The 25,873-nt window shown below is 45.8% G+C and overlaps 1 protein-coding gene and 1 non-coding gene across 2 annotated transcripts in view; both read right to left on the bottom strand.

The window, feature by feature from the left end:
• Positions 1-25,873, bottom strand: part of LOC124613859 — a 348,632-nt gene that overhangs the window by 124,272 nt on the left and 198,487 nt on the right. The window contains exons 9-10 of the mRNA XM_047142584.1: positions 22,081-22,279; positions 1,736-2,602 (exon numbers count right to left, since the gene is read on the bottom strand). Of these exons, the coding sequence (XP_046998540.1) occupies positions 1,736-2,602; positions 22,081-22,279 (1,066 nt within the window). The remainder of the gene's footprint in view (positions 1-1,735; positions 2,603-22,080; positions 22,280-25,873) is intronic.
• Trnas-cga lies at positions 22,843-22,917 on the bottom strand. The gene has a single exon. It is a non-coding gene; the product is annotated as a tRNA-Ser (tRNA).

The following is a 25,873-nucleotide window of genomic DNA, read 5'->3' as shown; positions in this document are numbered from 1 at the left end:
AAATATTTTTAAAAATTTGCAAGCAGATGGCGTTTCCTGATGTGATCAAAAATCTTAAGCAGAAACATCAACGTCTTTGGTAATGAACCGTTTTTAGATGGAGAAAGCAAGCCAAATGGTATGTCTGTTTCATTAAGACCACTGATGTTATTTTATTTCAATAAAACGAAACACTTTTGGTGACAAAAATAGATTTTTGCTACGAGTCGCAAGACGGATTTAAAATACCTTCACTGATTTCGGAAGAAACCTCAGAAAAATGTAGACCTCTTGAAAGAAGTGTATAAGGTGTGAAAGAATGGTGTAAACCAACACTGCAGATGACTGCGAATAAAATGTTGGTTCAGCAATGTTCGCTATTGGCGGTTGTTACCCACTGTTTCTATCTATTATTTTACAGGTGTAGTGTTATTTTTCTTTAGAGAAATAAATGAGCACATAGCGTACAAACCGCCATAATTTTCTTCTTCTTATCGTCCATGCTCTATACCATATAAACTACTTTTAAAGTGCCAAAATGTACTAGAACGAATACAATGTCTATGAAACGCCACACTGTACCGCGTACTTGCGGTGAGACAGTCGCAGTTCCAGCACTCCATCACCCATGGCCTCTAGCTTGCTGAGGAGCACCACAGTCCTGGGTCCAAGGATAAACTATGAAAATCCGCTGCATTACGCCACACGCAAACAGACACATCCTGGGGGAAGATCAGTGAGACTACATCCGACGAGCAGAGCCTGCAAATTAGTAGGAACTGAATGGTTTCGATCCATTACAGGCCCGATCCATCACAGACTACCCGCAGAAACGACCTGCGGTTTTGGCCCGTCATGGAAATCCACTCCTGTGGCCAGCTATTCACGAGCCACGGACAGCATGTTGATGAAATGAGACCACGGTGATCAATCCATGCAACAGATAACTTGTTCAAATACTCTGTGAATCAATAATAACGAAGATAGGTAGCAACTCAAAGATGATTGCTGAGCCACAGACAGGCACGTAGAGAGAAGACATCACACCATCGCAACTAAATTTTCAGCCATAGTCTTTGTCAGGAAACGAGAGCACACACACTTCCACACAATCACTCAGACACACCTCACGCACACATGACCTATGTCTCTGGCTGCTGTGTCTCCAGTCTCTGAGACTCAGTTCCAAACAAACCACTCCTCACGCCTCCCTGCCTCTCATGTCGGCAGCTGCTGGGCTAGTGGCAAGAAGTGGTGGCAGCACTGACTGAAATCTGAGGGGATCCGTAGGAAGGGGAGAAGGAGCAGGAATGAGGTAGCAGGGAAGCAGAGCACGTACTCAGCTCACTCAGCCAGCGACGATGCATGACACCTCAATAAACAAGTACTGACCCAAAAACGAGAATTTTCCATTGCTTTTTTTCAAATTTCCCTGAAATATCCCGGATTTTCCTGACGTTTTGAAATTCCCTGAATATTCCCTGATTTCCAGAACCTGTGGCAACCCAAATGAGTAACATTTTGGGAATAAATGCTGGTTGGTCTGGAGGGGTTTATTCTGTTTGAGATGACTCATTACGTTGTAAGATCCTATAACAGACTGATGTCACAGCTCTCGGACAGTCATATCGGGGATCGCTCCTGCTACCCTTCTCGTAGACGGGTGTGATCTGTTTGCCGCAGTTGCAGGATACCGGCACATGTTCACACAGCACTGCTCTGTATCACCTGAGTGGCTGCAGCAGGGCGCACTTACCAGAGTCCAGCGAGACCTCGCTCAGCAGCATCCATTGGTCGGCGAAGCGCAGGTGCAGCCGCAGGAAGCGCGCCACGCGCTGCTGCAGCGAGATGCTGACGTTGACGGCCGGCTCGCCGGGCGGGGGGGCGACGCGCCGCGTCAGCGCTGCCTGGTAGTGCCGCCCGTCCAGGCTCAGGTACACCGACACCTCGGAGAACACCTGCACACAGCCACACAGCTGGCTCACACCTTGGAGAACACCTGCACAGGCACACTGTGGGCTCACACCTTGGAGAACACCTGCACAGGCACACAGTGGGCTCACACCTTGGAGAACACCTGCACAGTCACACAGCTGGCTCACACCTTGGAGAACACCTGCAAGGGCACACAGTGGGCTCCCACCTTGGAGAACACCTGCACAGGCACACAGTAGGCTCACACTTTGGAGAACACCTGCAAGGGTACACAGTGGGCTCACACCTTGGAGAACACCTGCACAGGCACACAGTGGGCTCACACCTTGGAGAACACCTGCACAGTCACACAGCTGGCTCACACCTTGGAGAACACCTGCAAGGGCACACAGTGGGCTCCCACCTTGGAGAACACCTGCACAGGCACACAGTGGGCTCACACTTTGGAGAACACCTGCAAGGGTACACAGTGAACTCACACCTTGGAGAACACCTGCACAGGCACACAGTGGGCTCACACCTTGGAGAACACCTGCACAGGCACACAGCTGGCTCACACCTTGGAGAACACCTGCAAGGGCACACAGTGGGCTCCCACCTTGGAGAACACCTGCACAGGCACACAGTAGGCTCACACTTTGGAGAACACCTGCAAGGGTACACAGTGGGCTCACACCTTGGAGAACACCTGCACAAGCACACAGTGGGCTCACACCTTGGAAAACACATGCATAGGCACACATTCGGCTCACACCTATGAGAACACCTGTACAGGCACACAGCCAGCTCACTGCAGTGGCGCCTCGTTTCGCACACAGAGAAATGGTCATCTCTTATTATGATGTGCTAAACAAAGCACCTTTTCCTACTGACTGTCTCATTCCAAAATAGGCCACAAGCAGACTATGTATAGGGAAATGATATTTATGGAATATTTCGCTAGTACTTGTAGCAACATAGACATATTAAACACTGAGACACACACTGTTGGAGTTTGACAATAATATCTGCTCCGCATTTCTTTGTGAGCTGGCTTTCGGCTTTCTAGACCACCATCAGAGAACTTAAGACTAAACAACGTATTCACACCACACAAGCAAGAGTTCCTAGTTGTTCAAATACTGCTTTTTCCAAAGATATATTGAAAGGAGTCTACTGGGGTACACTTGTATGTGGCACCCGAATATGTTAATAATACTAAGGCAAACTAAAATGAAATCATTATATTATGAACGATATATGTCTGTGATAGGATTTAAGAAGCTGACCGCCGACTGTGCAGGACAGCAGAACTGAAGATACTGCTTCTAGTCTATTTGTAGTGTTGCAGTAAGATAGCGCTTGGCGCACCAGTAGTGGGTAGCTGTCTGTGAGCGAAAGAGGATGGAGTAGGCAGTTTTTGTAGTGTGCTCTGTGAAGCCACCAAGTGTTAGATTTTAATGTAGGAAGTACGAGTATATGCATTGTTTCAGATACGAATCTGGAAGCAGAAGTCTTCACGCAAGCAAGGTAAAGACGTTAAATATTTATGACCCTCGTTTTGCCAGCACATTAGTGTAGATGAGTTGTTCATAATTTGTAATTCTTGAGTAAACGCACAATGTACGGAAACTGATTTGACGTAAAGGCTAGTTAGATATTTCCCATTTGTAATGTGTCTAAGATTTGCTAACACAGGTATTTGTAGAATGAGATTTTCATTCTGCAGCGGAGTGTGCGCTGATATGAAACTTCCTGGCAGAGTAAGACTGTGTGCCGGACCGAGACTCGAACTCGGGACCTTTCCCTTTTGCGGGCAAGTGTTCTACCAACTGTGCTCAGTTGGTAGAGTACTTGCCCGCGAAAGGCAAAGGTCTCGAGTCTCGGTCTGGCACACCGTCTTACTCTGCCAGGAAGTTTCAGGTATTTGAAATTTGATGTATTTATGTTTAGGCCGGCGGGTGTGGCCGAGCAGTTCTAGGCGCGTCAGTCTGGAACCGCGGGACCGCTACGGTCGCAGGCTCTAATCCTGCCTCGAGCATGGATGTGTGTGATGTCCTTAGGTTAGTTAGGTTTAAGTAGTTCTAAGTTCTAGGGGACTGATGACCTGAGATGTTAAGTCCCATAGCGCTCAGAGCCATTAGAGCCATTGCTTTTTTACTAGGGTCAGATTATTATTGCTGTACAAATCTCATTGTTTGTGAATCAATTAGTAAAAAGGGTGCATTTTTCTGAGTAATGTAATTTCAATTGTCAGACATTTTGAAGAGCCAAACTTAACTTGAAATACAGCTTCAGTAACAAGTCAGACTTAATAATTCACCAAAATCAGTACCACCTCCCTGTCTAGGTCATACGGTTTTCAAAGACGTTGGATTTTTCTTAAATGTTTTCATTTATCATCCAAAATAATTTCATGTACATTTCAAAGTATTATGCCCAGAATTGCACACCGCTGAACCTGTAGCTAGTATATATATATATATATATATATATATATATATATATATATATATATATATATATATATATATATATATATTTTAATGGGAGACATGAATGTATCGCGTTCCACTGTTGCTGCTTTAGAGATAGGACAATTTAATTTACTTGTTATGTGCACAGGGACCAAAGTTATCAGTTTTGAACAGGGCCAGAGGATTCTATGCCTAAGGAGCTGAATGTATTTTTCAGTGACTGTATTTCTTTATTAGTTTTGGGAGTTGCATTGCCCAATCAATTCGTATAAAGTGTTTGCTAACTATAACACTGAGTAAGTACACCTTTTGCAGTTACAACACGCTATACGATAACTCGAGTTTTGTATGCATCCTCAGTTCAGGCATTCATTCAACGTAGTCAAGAGGTTAATTATTTAAAGAACGTTACAATATGGTAATTTGAAGGTTATGCAACCCAAAACCGAATGATTGTCTGAGCTAACCATATCGTACTTCAGTTGGTCTACTCTTTTGGCCTATACAGGGAGTGGGAACAAATAGTGAAACACGAAAAACACAACACATCACCACGCCTAATACGATGTAGGAAAGCCTGTGGCATTCGAAACGGCTTCCAGTAGTCTCTAAATGGATAAATACAGGTCTTGCGAGGTTTTCAAGTAAACCTCAGACCACTATTGATGCAAAACATTGGCAAGTTCAGGTAGCGATGATGCGGGCAGCGACCACCCATCCTCCTCTCCAAACTACACCATAAATGCACAATAATGTTGAGAGCTGTTGACTGCAGTCTCCAGGGAAGAACCAACAAGTCACCCTGGATGATGCGAGCTGTGTGAACAGGGCCCCGACATATGGGAAAGCAGCATCAGCACTGGAGAACAAACACGGCACCATGGGATGGACCTGAACAGCCAAAATCGTCGCATAGTCCTTGACAGTAATGCGAACTTCCAGGGCACCTTTGGGGCTCATGGTACACCACGACATGGCTGCCGAAATCATCGCCCAACCACCGCCAAGTTTCGCCCTTCGGACGTAAACTTGGCCAGAAGTCTGAAACAGCGTGAAGTTAAGTCTCATCCGACCAACTAAAATTCTTCCATTACCCCAAACTGCAGGTTTAATATCGTGGTCACCACTTTTTTCTGTTCTGGTCATTTGCATCTCTGACTGAAAAAAACTGGAAATTTGTGGTAAGGCCTTATGGGACCATACGGCTGAGGTCATCGTTTCCTGAGCTAACACACTACTTAATGTAACTAAAACTAACTTACGCTAAGGACAACACGCACACCCATGGCCAAGGGGTGACTCGAACCTCCGACGAGGGCAGCCGCGCGAACCGTGACAAGGCGCCCTAGTCCACGCGGCTACCCCGCGCGGCTCACTTTTAGTTTTGCATTTCCGACTTGCAGTTTTGCATTTCGAGCTCGCCCTGAAATTACCATGTTACAGATCTCCATTTGTGACGTTTTGGCGCTGAGAGGCTTCGCGTATGCGACATTCACTTTCGCAGCAACTTTTGCAACTGTCCTCTTATTTTTCGTCACAATCCTCTCCAAAAACCGTCTCTCGAGATCACTCAACACACACTTTTTCGGCTTTCCCTGTACGCGGTACAAATCTTCGATACAGTGCCTCTTGAAACATTCAAGCTTCAGCTGCCTTTGTTACGGAAGCATCAACCAAACGACAACAAACAATTTGCCGACATTGCAATTCTCTTCGCTGCGACCTGATTCACTCACAACCACTCAGAACACCGTTCTGACCACGACTGACATTTGCGAAGTACTGAGGACACTGCAGAGCCACCATGTGTGGTCAAATGGGACAGAACAACCTGCAGGCTTTGCTAGCATCTGCACTTACGTTGAAGTATGCATTTCTGCCGGAGTTTCCGTATTTTTGTCCGAACGCTGTATATTCATATATTTTTAATATTTGCATACAATGTAAAACGTTTATCTGCACATACCGTATTTGTGTGCATTTCAGTATCTTATGCCAGTTTTATCATTCTGTGTATAGCTTTCACTCTAACTAAGAACTGTGTAAAGTGTCTTGTACAAGGTGTCTAGTTAGTGAACCACTGTGTTTAGCGATCTGTAGTGTCATTTTTAGCGCCTAAAACATTCACTACGTCATTCCATTTCTTTATTTGTACCCATGTCAGTTTTAAGTACTGCAAATCGTGCTTTTGCTATGCTCGTAGATGCATAATCTTAAAACTGGAAATAGCAGTATTTTTACAGTTGAAAACTGAAGCTGATGTGATGTGAACTGTCCGTTAAGTCTTAAATTCTCTGACGATGAACTAGGAAGACGGAAGTCGGTTATGAACAAAATACAAAATAAACATTCTTGTGGAACTTTAATATTGTGTGTTTCAGTGTTTAAAATGATGAAAACCCAGGTATACCGTCACAATGTATCATCCAAGATACTTAAACGTGAGACAGGAAAATAATTACAAGTAGATGTATTGAACTGTCTAAAATATGATGAGCACGATAGTTGTGACCTACATCAACTGGTGGGCATTAAAAAATTATAATCAATGTCTCAGAAGAAACTTACAATCAATGGCTCAGCGGCATTATACAAATGGCAGCATGGCAGAAAAGTGTCCATGCCAACACCTGACAAGGAAAGCTCATATTGGTCATCTTTTCCACGACTGCAGTACACATGTAGGTACAACGAATGTTGCGCCAGTACAATGCGCTTCTCAAGCGTTGTCGAGAAATCGGCGTTCGAAGTTTTACAGGTTTGTTGACTGTCATACCACACTGACAACGCAACCGAGGTCTGTCAATAGTGAGTTCTACACTCGAATATTTTTCTTTTCTTTTTTTATTTAAGTTTCTATCACACTTGCATCGCTACAGAATCATGTTTCTTCCGAAAGAAACAATAATAACAGTAGTAATAATAATGATAGTTACAGTGGTGCACTCGTGGCGAGGTACATCCGGCGTTTCACGGGCGATCGAAAATTTCCCGTTTGAAGTCGTTGCTGCAGCCTATTTACAACAAAATGAGACTCTCATGCGGGTATATAAGCACCGACATGCGGGCAAGACTTTAGTCCGGCATTCGAACGGAAACGTTTCCATCGCAATTACACAATAAGGACTCATTATGACACTGAACAGTTGTTTATCGATACTTTGATATGCGTATCGTGGTGGAGACATACCAGACGATACATACGGTGAATAATGTGAAATTTTTCTACGACACGTACATACAAATACCGATAAAAGTGTTTTAATTTTATCGTGATCCCTTTTCATATCTCCATTATGTATCAGCACAGTGATTAGTATTATCATTAGTGTTCATTCCCGATTAAACATCATTCGCCGGAGCGATACAAGTGTTTGGGGAAAGTTTAGGAAAAACAAAATGCTGAGCCCGGAATCCGCAGACTTGTGGTCTGCCGCCATTGCTGGCACCAGTAACGTCGCTGCCCGACTGATGGCGTTGCCGTACGGAACTCAACAGGTTCGTAAATATTTGAACGTCTCGAAAAAGGTTGGGATCCGCACCATACTAAAACGGTATCTCTTGCAGCAAAGTGTATACAGCAACCGCACAGTGTGAAGGAAGTCGGTGAAATGGTGGCCGTTTGCTATCATTGTCAGTGAAAACGTTGAACGCTAAGCCATGTATACACTGGCATTTTTATTCGAAAATCTTAAGTATCCGCCTCTCCCCCATCCTCACCTACCTTGGACTCATCATCGACCGCCACCTTACATGGATCCCTCGGCTCCACTCTATCCAATCCAAAGCCCACAACCACCTCCATCTCCTTAAACTCCTCTCGGGCCGGACTTGGGTGTTGAACCCCTCTACCACCCTCCACACCTACAAATTCTTGATCCGTCCCATACTCTGTTATGCCAGTCCCACCTGGATATTCATCCTTGTCAAATTCTATAAGTCTCTCCAGTTCCTCGAGCGCCATGCACTCCACCTCACCTTCTGTATCTGCCTCCTGTCCCCCAGATTCCTTTCCCCCATCTGCTCCTTTTCCACATCCTCTACGCCTCCCACCGACTTGATCCCCCCCCCCCCCCATCCCCTGGTTGCTCCAACCCCTGCCCACTGCCGTGCCTCCACCGTTGTGTCCCCCCTACCCTTCACCCTTCATTTCCTTTCCCAAGGTGGCTTCCATCAACTCCCCCTCCTGGATGATGCCCTCTCTCCCTCCATTTATCCCTCCTATCAACTCTGATCTTCACCTCCCCCTCCCTCCCTCTGCCCTTTTCCCGGGATCCCTCTCCCCCACACCTTCCATACTGTATTTTCCCCTCCTACCCTCTGTTTGACTTCTTTCTCTCCCCCGAGTCCTTTTGCTTTCCCCTCCGCTGCCTTCCCCGCTCCTTCTCGCATCTGCCTTCCCCACCTTTTTCTGTGTCCTCTCCCTCCATCAGCCTCCCCTTTTTTGCTTTCCCCCTTTTTTCCCCTCATGCGTCCGGGTTCTTCCCCCCCTCCCCATCAGTGTGTGTTACCTTTGTATCTAATGTCTGCTGCAGTGTTCGAGTGTTCAGTGTTGTGTGCAACCTTTTTAAAGCGTTGCTAACAGAAACCATACTGTCGCTGTGTTTTTTTAATTGTGCCTATCTACTTACTATGTGTCTCCTAGGCATCGTCAACCCCATGTTTTTTCTATTTTAACTTCCACAACTTTCCGCCATTTTACTGTTTTTAACAACGTCACCGTTTTATCGCCTTTTTTATATTGTTTGTTATTTTTCATTATGTTTTTTCACTGTTTTATCGGCTGTGGAGCGGAGTATTAAGCTGCTGTCAGCCCCCCCCCCCCCTCTGGCGGTTGGATCGAAATTCAATAAAGAAAAAAAGTCGTACATTGTTAGTGTACCACTTTGCATTACCGTATGTTGATTGTCCGTGTTAACTAAGTTGTTTGAGCATTTAAAAAGCATCTTCTAATCATGGATTGAGTGGTATTCCTTATTACTTCGGCACTTTATCGAAACACATGCTCTGACAATTCTCTCTCGTATAGAATGCAAACAGTAAATATTCCCCGAATACGGCGTACCCATCTAACGTGCCATTGACATGTAAACACCATTCGTCGGTTTCTCAATACAACACTAATAGGAACGGTAAGACTAGTATCGTCGAATCAAGCCAAAGTGAATGATGTATTCCTTGGAAGAACAAGTTGATACGCTTCTCATTTATGGAGACTGCCAACGAAATTCAGTGAGAGCTAGAGACTTATATGGTGAAAGATATCCTCAACGTACTCACCCTACACGTCGTACATTTAAATATGTGAATGATAAATTGAGAACAATTGGATCCTTGATGCATAGGAAATATATCCGCAAAACGAAAGTTACTAACGAGGAAACGGAAATTGGTACTTTTTCCACTGTGGTTCGAGGTGCTTGTGTTAGTTAGCGACAAATCGCAAGGGAATCTGGCATGAGCCAGAGTAGAGTTGTTCGTGTTCTGCATCGCCATAAATATCATCCTTACCATATCAGTCTCCAACAAGAATTAACAGGTACGGGTTGTATGTGTCGCATTGAATTCTGCCGATGGGCTCGACTTCAGATTCAGAGGTATGACACATTTATTAATTTTATTTTATTTACTGACAAGGCTACATTCAAAAAACCACAGAAATGTTAATTTGCATGACATGCATTATTGGGCAACTGAAAATCCATGTTGGCTGTGGAAAGTTTCACACCAAAAACCGTTGTCGGTGAATTGTAGGCCCCTATTTCATCGAAGGAAATCTTAATGGTAGGAGGTACACCACATTCCTGCAAGAAACATTGTCTGTTATTGGAAGAAATACCTTTAGGAACAGGGAACAGAGTGTGGTACTAACACGATTGGTGTCCAGCACATTTTTTGCTGATGGCTAGAAATGAGTTGCAGGGACAATACCCAAATCGTTGGACTGGACGCAGAGGAGATGTGTCGTGGCCGGGTCGTTCACCAGACTTGAGGCCTCTGCATTTTTTCGTGTGGGGATTCGTAAAAGACATTGTTTATAAAGACGTTCCAACTACTCGTGAAGATATGCGAGAGAGAATTGTCAGAGCACGTGCTTCGATAAGTGCAGAAGTGATAAGGAATACCACTCAAACCATGATAAGAAGACTGCAGCACTGCATTAATACCAGAGGTAATCACTTCGAACACCTTCTGTAAATGGACGTTCATGTGACCTTTGTTGACCTTCAAAGACCTTACTGTTATACGTCATTGGAGTCGTCTCGATAGCCGCTATCAGAAAATAAGTACCAAACTATAGCATCCCATTTAAAAAACAAAGTTGACCTTTATATATCTGAAGCGACCCCACCTATCAACAAAAACCACCGTCATAGTATGGTCTTCTTTGTCCCATGCAACTTTTGTCGTCATACTTTCGGAGGTATTCTTGGTGGTAATAGTTAGTGACTCACCCTATATCACATCTTACATACCATTCTGAGAAAATGCGGAACGTCATTTCCCATTCGTCAGAAATAATGAAACTAATGAATCTGCGTAAAATACATTGTTTCAGTTACATTTGCAACTGACCATCGTCAGTGCAAAACGTATCGTTCTGTAAAACTGTGTGAAATCACTTACTGAAGCGCTTTAGAAGTAACTACGAAGCCTGAAGGTGGCTGTAACAGGTACCTACTGATACAAAATGTTGCATGCTCAGCCAGAGATAGGACGCCTGTGTGACCAGTTCTTTAGTACTGCCTGAGTGTTTGGATCCGTACCAGATTGGAAGTAATTCAGCGGCAGGCTGCTAGATTTCTTACCAGTAGGTTCGAAAAATACGTAAGTGTTACGGAGATGATTCGGACACTCGAATGGGAATTCTTGTAGGGAAGGTGGCGTTATTTTCGAGAAACACTATTGAGAAAATGTAGGGAACCGGCATCTGAAGCTGACTGCCAAACGGTTCTGCTGCCGCCAACAAACATCGAGCGTAAGGACCATGAAGATAAGATACGAGGAATTAGGGCCGGCCGCTGTGGCCGATCGGTTCTATGCGCTTCAGTCCGGAACCGCGCGACCGCTACGGTCGCAGGTTCGAATCCTGCCTCGGGCATGGATGTGTGTGATGTCCTTAGGTTAGTTAGGTTTAAGTAGTTCTACGTTCTAGGAGACTGATGGACTCAGATGTTAAGTCCCATAGTGCTCAGAGCCATTTGAAACATTTTGAGAAATTAGGGCTCATACAGAGGCATACAGACAGTCGTTTTCCCCTCGTTTTATTTGCGAGTGCTACATGAGGGGAAACGGCAAGCAGTGGTACAGGATACTCTCCGCCACACACCTTACGATGGTTGCGAAGCAACTATGTAGTGTAGATGTACATGTTAACAACTGTAACTACACTATTGGCCATTAAAATTGCTACACCAAGAAGAAATGCAGATGATAAACGGGTATTCATTGGACAAATATATTATACTAGAACTGACATGTCATTACTTTTTCACGCAATTTGGGTGCATACATCCTGAGAAATCAGTACCCAGACCCACCACCTCTGGCCGTAATAACGGCCTCGATACGCCTGGGCATTGAGTCAAACAGAGCTTGGATCGCGCGTGCAGGTACAGCTGACCATGCAGCTTCAGCACGATACCACAGTCCATCAAGAGTATTGACTGGCGTATTGTGAGGAGCCAGTTGCTCGGCCACCATTGACCAGACGTTTTCAATTGGTGAGAGATTTGGAGAATGTGCTGGCCAGGGCAGCAGTGGAACTTTTTCTGTATCCAGAAAGGCCCGTACAGGACCTGCAACATGCGGTCGTGCATTACCCTGCTGAAATGTAGGGTTTCGCAGGGATCGAATGTAGAGCCACGGGTCGTAACACATCTGAAATGTAACGTCCACTGTTCAAAGTGCCGACAATGCGAACAAGAAGTGACCGAGACGTGTAACAAATGGCACCCCATACCATCACGCCAGGTGATACGCCAGTATGGCGATGACGACTACACGCTTCCAATGTGCGTTCACCGCGATGTCGCCAAACACGGATGCGACCATCATGATGCTGTGAACAGAACCTGGATTCATCAGAAAAAATGACGTTTTGCCATTCGTACACACAGGTTCGTCGTTGAGTACACCATCGCAGGCGCTCCTGTCTGTGATGCAGCGTCAAGGGTAACCGCAGCCATGGTCTCCGAGCCGATGGTCCATGCTGCTGCAAACGTCGTCGAACTGTTCGTGCAGATGGTTGTTGTCTTCCAAACGTCCCCATCTGTTGACTCAGGAATCGAGACGTGGCTGCACGATCCGTTAATGATACGCGGATAAGATGCCTGTCATCTTGCCTGCTAGTGATACGACGCCGTTGGGATCCAGCACGGCGTTCCGTATTACCCTCCTGAACCCATCGATTCCATATTCTGCTAACAGCCACTGGATATCGACCAACGCGAGCAGCAATGTCGCGGTACGATAAACCGCAATCGCGATAGGCTACAATCCGACCTTTATCAAAGTCGGAAATGTGATGGTACGCATTTCTCCTCCTTACACGAGGCATCACAACAACGTTTCACCAGGCAACGCTGGTCAACTGCTGTTTGTGTATGAAAAATCGGTTGTAAACTTTCCTCATGTGAGCACGTTGTAGGTGTCGCCACGGGCGCCAACCTTGTGTGAATGCTCTGAGAAGCTAATCATTTGCATATTACAGCATCTTCTTCCTGTCGGCAAAATTTCGCGTCTATAGCACGTCATCTTCGTGGTGTAGCAATTTTAATGGTGAGTAGTGTGTATAGCGGAGAGAATATGTACCACATTTATCTCTCTTTGTTTGGAAGTAATTTAGATTACCCAAAAAAGTTAAGGCCAATAAATAATTAGGTGGACCTGTTTCGGTCCGTTCCACGCACCCAGTCTGAGTGTAATCCGTTGCAGCCTGGAGTGGGACGCTGCGTGGGCGATGCCGCCCCCGCACAGCACCGGCAGCTCCGAGCCAATTCGCGTCTCGGCGCGCCCTTGTGTGCAGTTCAGGACTGGCCCTCTGGCGGGCGGCGTATTTAAGTTCCTGCCAAGTCCCCCGTCCGCCGATCGATAAAGGACTCATCGCCGGAGGTAACAATTTCCTTTATGGCGCCCTCGCTGTTTCATTTATGCGATCGCTTCAGTGCTTTGCGGTCTTCTGCACCGCCGAAAACTATTTGCATACGTAACTGACACGGCGTATCGTACGTAGACTGGGAAGTTTCGCAGCTGCTGAGGAATGACGTCTAGCGTTTCCTCAGAAAATTACGTAACTGAAGTTGTAACATACCATAGTTCTCCTGACGGCAACACAAGTCTTCCCGTTTAGTTCAGGGGTCTGTATAACGATGTCACCCTTCTTTATCGTAAAGTTAACTCTATTATCGATAACGCGCTCATCTGAGCATTTTTTTGACCTGCCACCGTTTCATTGTTAGTTGTCTTGAAATCGATGATACAGTTGAGAGAAGTACACGTAACTTCTCTTCTGCTGGTGGATGTTAAAGCGGGCAGACGCACAGTGATGCGCACTGACTTTTTGTAACAAATTTACTTCAAAGAATGCTGAGTGGTACTTCAGTTTGGTGTGAGCTGCATTAATTATCCACCTGTTGAAATGTTCAAATGTGTGTGAAATCTTATGGGACTTAACTGCTAAGGTCATCAGTCCCTAAGTTTACACACTACTTAACCTAAATTATCCTAAGGACAAACACACACACACCCATGCCCGAGGGAGGACTCGAACCTCAGGCCATGACTGCATCGCCTAGACCTCTCGGCTAATCCCGCGCGGCTATCCACCTGTTGAGTATTTTATACTGATGTCGTTATACGAACAACAGAAGGAGTATTATGCAAGTGAAGGAAAAGGTCTCTTCAGTCAGTCATACTGAACTTGATATAAGATTACATACACAGGTAAAATCCATAAGACTGCCACTCTGCTGTTGAAAGCAACGACGTTGTTTGAGAGAAAGTGAACTTATTACACCATTCCACAAAGCATTAAGTATTTATGAGTAAATAAAACGTTTACTACTGCTTTAATTTCCTTTTAACTGACTAGCATACCTTACAGTTCACAGTGTATGTGACAGAAAATTGTGTGCAGCCTTTTTCCTAGAGTTAGAAGTAGGAATGGAACTAAGAGGTTTGTATAGCCCGTCAGTTTTAAATTTCATTGCAGATTAGTACGAGTTAGGAAAGGGCGGTCCAGATTGATTGTCGCATAAAACTGAAGCTAATGTCAAGATTTTAACGGTTGATTTGCTGTAATTGTGGTGTAGGGACTGAATAAGAAAGAATTAAGGGAAGAAAACTTGCGTGAAAGTTCATCAGACTGTCGTCGAGGAATGGAGCAGGTGCTGATTAATGTTTTGTGACTACGAGACACCACCTGCTGTTGAGCCCCTGATTCGTGCGCCGGCCAGGTTGGGGTGGGGGGCAGAGGGATGGCGATGCGAGGGCACACAGCAGCCCCGACTCTTTGCCGCAGTGCTGCCACCGTTACGACTGCTGTGTGCCAATACGAAAGCAGAGGCGACACACGCAGAAACGTTGGTAGCGCTCGGAGACAAGTTGATGCGTTCCGAATAGTCGATTTTCTTTGTTATTTGCAGCACCAGTAAAAAATGGCCATGTTACAGCGGGAAACGGTGTATAAATGGGACTGCCTCTGGCAGATATGACAGATGAGATGCAAAGGAGCTGTCTGTGTCAGTTGATGATGATGATGATGATGATGATGATGATGATGATGTTTGGTTTGTGGGGCGCTCAACTGCGCGGTCATCAGCGCCAGTACAAACTCCCAATTATTACACACTCCAATTTTTCTCACAGTCCAATCTAGCCACTGTCACGAATGATGATGATGATGATGAAATGATTAGGACAACACAAACACTCAGTCCCCGGCCAGAGAAGATCCCGAACTCGGGACCCCGTGATGCAGAGGCAGCAACGGTAGCCACTAGATTACGAGCTCCGGACTGCCTGGGTCACTTTGCAGAAGCTTTTGAACACGAAAAGGCGGGTAGAGTACAGTTATCGAAACACGAAAGGCACAGGAGCTTATCGAATTTTCGAGATGAGTAATGCTGTAAAATGATATATTAATGTAGCTTTTAGCAGCAGTGTAAATAGAGGTTGAAAATGTTACTGAATTCCATTGTTTGCTGTTGTAGAAAACATAATACTAGAGTGTCGTCGACCATTTAGTGACTGTGCGGGCCGATTAGCAAGTACATGTTTGCAGAGATAAACACATTAGCGCATTCCAGCTTTAACCGTGTTCGCGATAGGATACCACTGTACAGTTATCGAAATCCTTTCTGTAATATACATTTTGTGTTAGCAGAAGAGCCAACACCGTGTTACGATTGGAGGCCGAAATGCACGTGTTTTAGATCAAGCAGGTAGCGTGTGGAGGGAAGAACTATACTGACGTGAGGTCTGGAACATGACAAGAAATGAGAATTCAAAAAGCGGACGTAATTAGTTTGATACTTAACTTTAATCCATTAATGATAAACGTCGCTCTTGACGGTACATGATTCACAATATTGTCTGTTCAGAAGACATTCTTGAAGTAATTATAGTAACTGAATATGGCGCCTTGCTAGTTCGTAGCTGTAAACTGTCGTCTCTGCTAATGAGAGCGTATGTAGACAGTGAACCGTCGCTAGCAAAGTCGGCTGTACAACTGGGGCGAGTGCTAGGGAGTCTCTCTAGACTAGCCCTGCCGTGTGGCGGCGCTCGGTCTGCAATCACTGATAGTGGCGACACGCGGGTCCGACGTATACTAACGGACCGCGGCCGATTTAAAGGCTACCACCTAACAAGTGTGGTGTCTAGCGGTGACACCACAATACATATACTACTGAAGCATCTAGGGGGTCAGATCCTAGTGTGGACTGTGGATTGTGCTACGTCCGCTAAGTATTAATTGAGGAAGAGAAAAAAGATCTGTTTGCTCGCTACATAGGTAAGTAGAGGAACTATTTTGGCGCAGGGCTCGTCTAGTTACGAGAACCCAGAAATCGCAGCTGTTCTGTGGACATGCCGCGATGGTAGCAAAAAGAGAGACCTGCAGATCCCAAAGGCCTGTTGAGCAGTCAGCCCACAGGTAGCTGTTTCAGAAGTACACAATACGAGGCTCTCTTTGCAAAGTGAGTTGCGGCACATGGTGGCGATTCCGATTTCGGGGCGGGCGCTTCGTGACCTGCCAACATTTGAGACTGATGAGGCGTGCGACGGACGCTGCGAAGCGCCACTAATTATTTGCCGCCCCCTCTTGGGGCGCGTCTCGTGCTGTCGGTAGCGCGCGACACGATCGCCTCCCTTCACCCTCTTTAATCAGGAGGTCCCTGTGAAACACGTGCGTCTCCTCCAGGAACGCCTCCATCGAGCAGTAGTCCACGTGCGCGCACAGTGTGCGACTTCGACAGACGGCACCACCAGCGCTGGCTGGTCTGGTGTGCCGCAGGACTCGGCGCTGGGGCCGGCCGTCCGGTATTCAGAGGATAACGCGGCTTCGCAAGCAGCATCTCATCTCCATATACATCTACATGATTACTTCGCAGTTCACAATTAAACGCCAGGCAGAGTTTCATCAACCACGGTCAAGGTACTTGTCTACCGTTCCACTCTCGAATAGTGCGCGGAAAAAAACGAACATTCACATATTTCTTTTGTTACGAGGATCGTTCAGCAAGTAATGGTTCAAATGGCTCTGAGCACTATGGGCCTTAACATCTGAGGCCATCAGTCCCCTAGAATCTAACTAACTTAGGGATATCACACACATCCATGCCCGAGGCAGGATTCGAACCTGCTACCGCAGAGGTCGCGCGGCTCCGGACTAAAGGGCCTAGAACCCTCTCGGCCACAGCGGCCGGCACAGCAAGTAATGGCCCACATTTTTTTCTCAGAACATATTTACTGTTCAGAGTCAGAATTTGGTGACAATATACATGAACATGTCTTCTCCTTGGCCAATTTTTCTACGTAGTCACCATCACGTTCTATGGCCGTACGCCAACGCTGTGAAAGTCCATGTATTCCCTGCTGCTAAATGCTCTTGCTTGCAAGCGTAGCCATGTTTCACTGCATGACTGACACTCTCGTCATCTTCAAAGTGTGTTCCCCGTAGAGAATAATTTTTTTCTTTTTGGTCATAAATCTTCTGACTGGTTTGATGCAGCCCTCCACGAATTCCTCTCCTGTGCTAATCTCTTCATCTCTTCATCTCTTCATCTCAGAGTAGCACTTGCAACCTACGTCCTCTATTATTTGCTGTCTTCCTCTACGGTTTTTGCCTTCTACACCTCCCTATAGTACCATAGAAGTCATTCCCTCATGTCTTAACAGATGTCCTATCATCCTGTCCCTGTTTTCCTCATATTCCTTTCCTCTCCGATTCTGCACAGAACCTCCTGATTCCTTACCTTATCAGTCCAGCTAATTTTCAACTTTCGTCTGTAGTACCACATCTCAAATGCTTCGATTCTCTTCTGTTCCGAATTTCCAACAGTCCATGTTTCACTACCATACAATGCTGTACTCCAGATGTACATCCTCAGAAATTTCTTCCTCAAATTAAGGCCGGTATTTGATATTAGTAGACTTCTCTTGGCCATAAATGCCCTTTTTGCTGTTGATAGTCTGCTTTTGATGTCCTCCTTGCTCCGTCCATCACTGGTTACTTTACTGCCTAGGTACCAGAATTCCTTAACTTCATCTACTTCGTGACCATCAATCCTGATGTTAAGTTTCTCGCTGTTATCATTTCTTCTACTTCTCAATACCTTCGTCTTTCTTCGATTTAGTGTCAATCCATATTCTGTACTCATTAGACTGTTCATTCCGTTCAGCTCATCATGCAATTCTTCTTCACTTTTACTCAAGACACAAATGTCATCAGCGAATCGTATCATTGATATCTTTTCACATTGAATTTTAATTCCACTCCTGAATCTTTCTTTTGTTTCGATCATTCCTTCCTCGATGTGCAGATTGAACCGTAGGGGCGAAAGGCTACATCCTTGTCTTACACCCTTTTTTATACGAGCACTTCGTTCTTGGTCGTCCACTCTTATTACTATCTATTGGCTGTTGTAGATATTCTATATGAGCCGTCTCTCCCTAAAGCTCACCCCTAATTTTTTCAGAATTTCGAACAGCTTGCACCATTTCATATTGTCGAACGCTTTTTCCAGGTCGACAAATTCTATGAGCGTGTCTTGATTTTTCTTTAGCGTTCTTCCATTATTAACCTCAACGTCAGAATTGCCTCTATCGTGCCTTTACCTTTTCTAAAGCCAAACTGATCGTCACCTAGCGCATTCTCAATTTTCTTTTCCATTCTTCTGTATATTATTCTTGTAAGCAACTTGGATGCATGAGCTGTGAAGCTGATTGTGTGATAATTCTCGCACTTGTCAGCTCTTCCCGTCTTCGGAATTGTGTGGATGATGCTTTTCCGAAAGTCTGACGATATGTCGCCTCGCCAGACTCATACATGCTACACACCAACGTCATTTTGTTGCCACTTCCCCCAATGATTTTAGAAATTCTGAAGGAATGTTATCTATCCCTTCTGCCGTATTTGATCTTAAGACCACCAAAGCTCTTTTAAATTCTGAGTCTAATACTGGATTCGCCATCTCTTCACCCTCATAGAGGGTTTCAATGTATTCTTTCCACCTATCTGTTCTCTCCTCTGGTTTTAACAGTGGAGTTCCCGTGGCACTCTTAATGTTACCACCGTTGCTTTTAATGTCACCAAAGGTTGTTTTGACTTTCCTGTATGCTGAGTCTGTCCTTCCGACAATCATATCTTTTTCGATGTCTTCACATTTTTCCTGCAGCCATTTCGTCTTAGCTTCCCTGCACTTCCTATTTATTTCATTCCTCAGCGACTTGTATTTCTGTATTCCTGATTTTCCCCGAACATATTTGTACTTCCTCCTTTCATCAATCAACTGAAGTATTTCTTCTGTTACCCATGGTTTCTTCGCAGTTACCGTCTTTGTACCTATGTTTTCTTTCTCAACTTCTGTGATGGCCCTTTTTAGAGAAGTCCATTCCTCTTCAACTGTACTGCCTACTGCGCTATTCCTTATTGGTGTATCTATAGCGTTAGAGAACTACAAACGTATCTCGTCATTCCTTAGTACTTCCGTATCCCACTTCTTTGCGTATTGATTCTTCCTGACTAATGTCTTGAACTTCAGCCTACTCTTCATCACTACTATATTGTGATCTGAGTCTATATCTGCTCCTGGGTACGCCTTACAATCCAGTATCTGATTTCGGAATCTCTGTCTGACCATGATGTAATCTAACTGAAATCTTCTCGTATCACCCGGCCTTTCCCAAGTATACCTCATCCTCTTGTGATTCTTGAACAGGGTATTCGCTATTACTAGCCGAAACTTGTTACAGAACTCAATTAGTCTTTCTCCTCTTTCATTCCTTGTCCCAAGCCCATATTCTCCTGTAATCTTTTCTTCCACTCCTTCCCCTACAACTGCATTCCAGTCGCCCATGACTATTAGATTTTCATCCCCCTTTACATACTATATTACCCTTTCAGTATCTTCATACACTTTCTCTGTCTCTTCATCTTCAGCTTGCGACGTCGGCATGTATACCTGAACTATCGTTGTCGGTGTTGGTCTGTTGTCGATTCTGATAAGAACAACCCTGTCACTGAACTGCTCACAGTAACAAACTCTCTGCCGCACCTTCATATTCATAACGAATCCTACACCTGTTATACCATTTTCTGCTGCTGTTGATATTACCCGATACTCATCTGACCAGAACTCCTTGTCTTCCTTCCACTTCACTTCACTGACCCCTACTATATCTAGATTGAGCCTTTGCATTTCCCTTTTCAGATTTTCTATTTTCCCTACCACGTTGAAGGTGCTGACATTCCACGCCCCTAGTCTTTAAGCGGTTCAAAGAGATGGACGTCCAAGGGTGCCGGGTCTGGACTGTAGGGTAGATGAGGCAATGATGTCCAACCCAGTTTGGCGATGTGTTCCCGGGTTCTCAGACTTGCGTGTGAGCGTGCATTATAGTGTTGGAGCAAGATTTCTGCTAGAATCTTGTCCGATCGAACACGTCGGAAACGGTTCTTTAGTTTATTGTGAATCTTCAGGTATGCCTCTGAATTGATGGTTGACTCCGTTGGCATCACATCCACGAGAATCTTGCCTTCACAATCCCAGAAGACTGTCACCATTATTTTCCGGCAAAGGGGATTGTCTGGAATTTCTTCTTTTGTTGTGAATTAGGATGATGTCACTCCATGGAGTGCCTTTTTGTTTCCGGCGCAAAATGGTGCACCCAGCTTTCGTCCCCCGTAACGATCCGTGGCAGAGAAGCCCCACCATCCGTCTCAAATCGCTCCAACAATTCAGATCGAATGGTCTTTCTTTGAATCTTGTGGTCCGCTGTGAACATTCGTGGAACTATCGTGAGAACCTCTTTGAATATCCGAGAATCTTGATCATTGCAGACGCACTTCCAATGCTGACTGACAACTGTAGAGCCATTTGTCGAGTTGTGATGCGCCGGTCGGCACAAATGATGGCATCAGCATGATTCAACATGTCTGGAACAGTGGCTGTGACAGGACGTCCCGAGCATGGCTGATCATGGAGCACTGTTTCTACATTTCCTGAGGCTGTAACTTTCTTTATTCATCGCCCAACTGTACTCCTATCAACTGCAGCATCGCCATACACTGCACACAAACGTTTATGGATGTTCACCACGGTTTCTTTGTCTGCAGACAGGAATTTAATAACAGCACGCTGCTTGTAACGCGAGTCGTATGTAGACGCCCTTATGACGCGTTACTACGGCTCTGCTATCTGCCAGAACGGTTCGAAACTTCACCGGCGCATAGAACAAACATCAAATGTGAGTCACCAATAAGAACGTTTGTCTAAGTACATTAATAGCAATTCTTGCAATCCATATGCGGCATACAGCAAACCAGCGCTTAAAAGGATTGGTTAAAACAGTCTTGGTTGCAATTTTAGTTTTTTAGTTATCAACGACGCGTTTCGCCTTATTTAGGCATCTTCAGTTTATCTTAATTTGGTATTTCTTAGAAGAATCCATTAGTCAGAGTAGCCAAAGGGCATCGTCGAATATATCAGGCCAAATCGCCTTCGTTAAACTCAGTGAAAACTTTTCTATATAGACGCGAGTGACACCAAGATGTGCATAACGCGTTCTCGTTCACAGGAGCGAGTAACAGAATAAAATGGGGGCTCGGGTAGCAAGCATAATGGTTACTACCTGAGCCCCCATGCATTGCTATCGCATAGTAAAGGCATTTACTGCGTCTTGCCGCTGGAGCAATTTACATACGACCAGAATCTCTTTGGGGCTTTTGCTGGGTGTCGAGACAGAGTTTTGTTATGGAAACTATTAAAAGCACTCGCACTGAAGATCACGTTAAGTTTCGAGATAGTGTAAAACGTCGCCATTGTTGCTGCACTTACGGGACCTTGGCCGACGCACTTAAGACGCGATTAAGCACTTAGCTACGTGGACCCTGACGTGGCCCTTAGTTTTCGTGTCACACAAAAGGAGAGGAATCAGCACGAGCCAGTGGAACATCCCGAGCAGTTAACAACCTGTCCAGATGGACGGAAACCCAGTTCAGTAGAAAAGACCCGTACTCCTAGGTCGGAGTGGGCTAGCGTGGCGCCAGCACGTACTGGAGCTGCGACGGCGGGCGCTGGATTCCAGTGCTGGACGCCAGCGCCTGCGAGTTGCTGGTGCACGGCGCCGTAGCGTGCCGGGATGCACGGGCCGAACACACGCAGCAGGTACAGCCCGAACAGGATCGAGCGCTGCGGCTGGAGTTACAGCTGGCAAATGATGACTCCGCGCCGCGACTGCAGTTATTGTTTTGTACTGTATTACCGCAGTCCTCTCACCCCACCGCTGCCCCACAACGAACCCAGGGTTATTGTGCGGTTCGGCCCCCAGTGAACCCCTCCGGGAATGTCTCACACCAGACGAGTGTAACCCCACTGTTTGTGTGGTAGAGTAATTATGGTGTACGCGTACGTGGAGAACTTGTTTGCGCAGCAATCGCCGATTCGTGCCGGGGACCAGGTGCTCCTTCCTGCCCGGAAAGCCGTGCTTTAGACCGCACGGCCAACCCGGCGGGCTGACTGCAGTTAACTCGTAGCTGTTCCCCACCTCAGGGAAAGTTTTCGGCAGACAACTCGGTTCTTTCAGTAGAAAGCATGACATTCGTAGCAACACCACATGCAAACAACTGGACACAAAACCCATCGCAGATGACAAGATAACGAGCATCTGAAAACTCAAGGAGCTAAAAGGATCGTAGTCCCCAACTGGACTCAACACAGACCATATTATGAAACTTCCTGGCAGATTGAAACTGTGTCCCCGACCGAGACTCGAACTCGGGACCTTTGCCTTTCGCGGGCAAGTGCTCTACCAACTGAGCTACCGAAGCACGACTCACGCCCGGTACTCACAGCTTTACTTCCGCCAGTACCTCGTCCCCTACCTTCCAAACTTTACAGAAGCTCTCCTGCGAACCTTGCAGAACTAGCACTACTGAAAGAATGGATACTGCGGAGACATGGCTTAGCCACAGCCTGGGGGATGTTTCAGGAGTGCTAGTCCTGCAAGGTTCGCAGGAGAGCTTCTGTAAAGTTTGGAAGGTAGGAGACGAGATACTGGCAGAAGTAAAGCTGTGAGGACCGGGCGTGAGTCGTGCTTCGGTGGCTCCGATGGTAGACCACTTTCCCGCGAAAGGCAAAGGGCCCGAGTTCGAGTCTCGGACGGGCACACAGTTTTAATCTGCCAGGAAGTTTCGTATCACGGACGGGCACACAGTTTTAATCTGCCAGGAAGTTTCGTATCAGGGCGCACTCCGTTGCAGAGTGTAAATCTCATTCTGCAGGCCGTATTATGTTTGACTGTGGTGTCTTGCGGTGCATTTTCCCTTCACGGCGCTGGTTATCTGATGATTATTGTGAACGAAGCAGTGATTATAGCGAATAAAGTAGTGTGTGACCAACAGAGGTTTACCTCCAATTTAATTCCCCATAATTTACTCCCGGCCTCAAAATCAAGTGCTTTTTCATTCTCTGTGACCAAGGATAATGTTGACTCTCTTCAACTGCTCTGCCATAAATATGCAGTCTGACCAGGAACGACGTCTTCCAGAACCACAATGTTCTCCATTCGAAAGGACTTGGCAGATGACACTCAGAGTGGGCAGCGAGCGCTATCAGACTAGGCACATAGGCACATAGACAATCCTCGAAATTTGAACGGCCTCCTTCTCGTTCTACAGCACCAGAAGCGGATAAACGTCGGCGTACTGCGATTAATCTTTCTAACAAGGCGTTGAATGGGCGCACAGTGTCGGTACTGGAGAAAGGTTTAAATTTTTCGCCCACTCGCAAGAGACTTCCTGTCACAGAGTTCATATGCTCTGTAGAACAAGCAGTACACAGCCTACCCGAGGATCAAGCAGAGGAAATAAGGCAAGAAGTGTCGCACACATTACGTCGGGTTCGACCACCGCGGGATAACATCTCTTCCGCAGAGAGAGCAGCCATTCGTTCCCTTAGGAATGATGATGAAGTAGTAGTTTTACCAGCTGACAAGGGGAATGCCACGGTTGTAATGACGCGGGATGATTATGTCCTAAAAATGGATTTACTTCTCAACGACCCGGCGTACAAAAGACTATCCAATGACCCCATAGAAAGGATCAAGCGTACGACATTTTCACTGTTGAAAAAGAGTTCGTTGTCAGAAGATTTACGTAAGAAACTTCATCCTGGTGCTGTCGTTCCGCCTATGTTGTATGGCCTGCCTAAGTTGCATAAGGAAGGCGTTCTTCTAGGCCCTATTGTTAGTAATTTGGGTGCACCCACTTACAACCTGGCAAAGTATTCATCACCTGCTCTCAGTCGATTTGTTGGCAAGTGTGAACACCATATATCCAGTTCGGTGGATTTTATTCGACGATTGGGATCTTTGAAGTTGAGTCCTTCAGATCTGTTATTGAGTTTAGATGTGGTATCCCTATTTACACGAGTTCCTCTGGAAGAGTCCCTTAGTTTGATCAGTGAAAAACTGGATGAAGAGCTGGTGAAGCTTTGTCGTCATGTGCTGACGTCCACGTATTTTTTATTTAACGGTAACATTTTTGAACAGAATGACGGAGTGGCTATGGGTAGTCCTTTGTCGCCCATAGTCGCCAATTTATTTATGGAGGAGTTCGAGGACATGGTACTGAAAACTTCAGCTTTGCAACCAACGTGCTTCTGGAGATACGTGGACGATACCTTCTTCGTCTGGCCTCATGGACGTGATGCTCTTAACAGATTTTTGGACCACTTCAACTATTCCCGTATCAAATTTACTATGGAGGTTGAAAATGATGGGATGCTTCCATTTTTAGACGCTATGGTTTATAAAAAACCAGATGGTACTTTGGGACACAGTGTTCACCGAAAGGCGACACGCACAGATTGGTATCTGCATCCTAAGAGTTGTCATCCACCACACCAACGCAGTGGCGTAATTAGGACTTTGGTACGGAGAGCATATGCCATTTCCGACCCAGACAGCTTAACCCAAGACTGTTTTTAAGGAAAATGGATACACCGACAAGCAGATTCGTCGGGCTATCGAGTTTGGACCATCTCCTGAGGTGTACGAAGAGGAACATAGATCTGTGGCCTTTCTTCCTTATGCTGGAGGCTTATCGTTTAAGATTGGACGAATTTTAAGGAATGTTAACGTTAAGTGTGTGTTCCGTCCACCTTCTAAGATTAGGGCTCTGCTCGGCTCTGTGAAAGATGATTTGGGGCTTAGGAAACCCGGTGTAGACAAAATTCCATGTCAATGTGGGAAAGCTTACATTAGCCGATCGATTCGCACAGTGAATGACAGGTGTGTGGAACACCGCCGTCATACGAGGCTACAACAGCCGGAAAAATCGGCGGTAGCAGAGCACTGCCTAAGTGAGGGACACAGTATGAAATCTGATGAAACTGTGGTAGTTGCCAACATTTCCGGTTTTTAGAACAGTGTCTATAAAGAGGCGATTGAAAGTAAGTTGGCTGGTAATTTAATCAACAGAGACAATGGGTTTCCTCTTAGCAAGACGTGGAATCCTGTATTATCTCGCATCAAAACTGAACATTCTTCGGTGCGGCCCTGAGTGCGATATATCGTTGCCAGCAGTGTTTCACTAAGGGCGGCGCCACCTCCCTGTCCTGGAAGGCAGAAACCGTGATGGGCGGTGTATGCGCCGTGTACAGAACGGTGGCCTATATAGGACGTCGACTTGCAACCTGGCGTCAGTTCTCAGCGGGACTCATCAGCAGAAGCAGCATTTTCCTGAAGATGGCGACCAGTTGGATCCCCGAAATATCGAGTCAAGT

The sequence above is a fragment of the Schistocerca americana genome, chromosome 4, assembly GCF_021461395.2.
Source record: "Schistocerca americana isolate TAMUIC-IGC-003095 chromosome 4, iqSchAmer2.1, whole genome shotgun sequence".
In the NCBI taxonomy this organism is placed as follows: Eukaryota; Metazoa; Arthropoda; class Insecta; order Orthoptera; family Acrididae; genus Schistocerca; species Schistocerca americana.
Note: the sequence above shows the minus strand (reverse complement) of the source record. Positions and strands in the feature narration are given on the sequence as shown.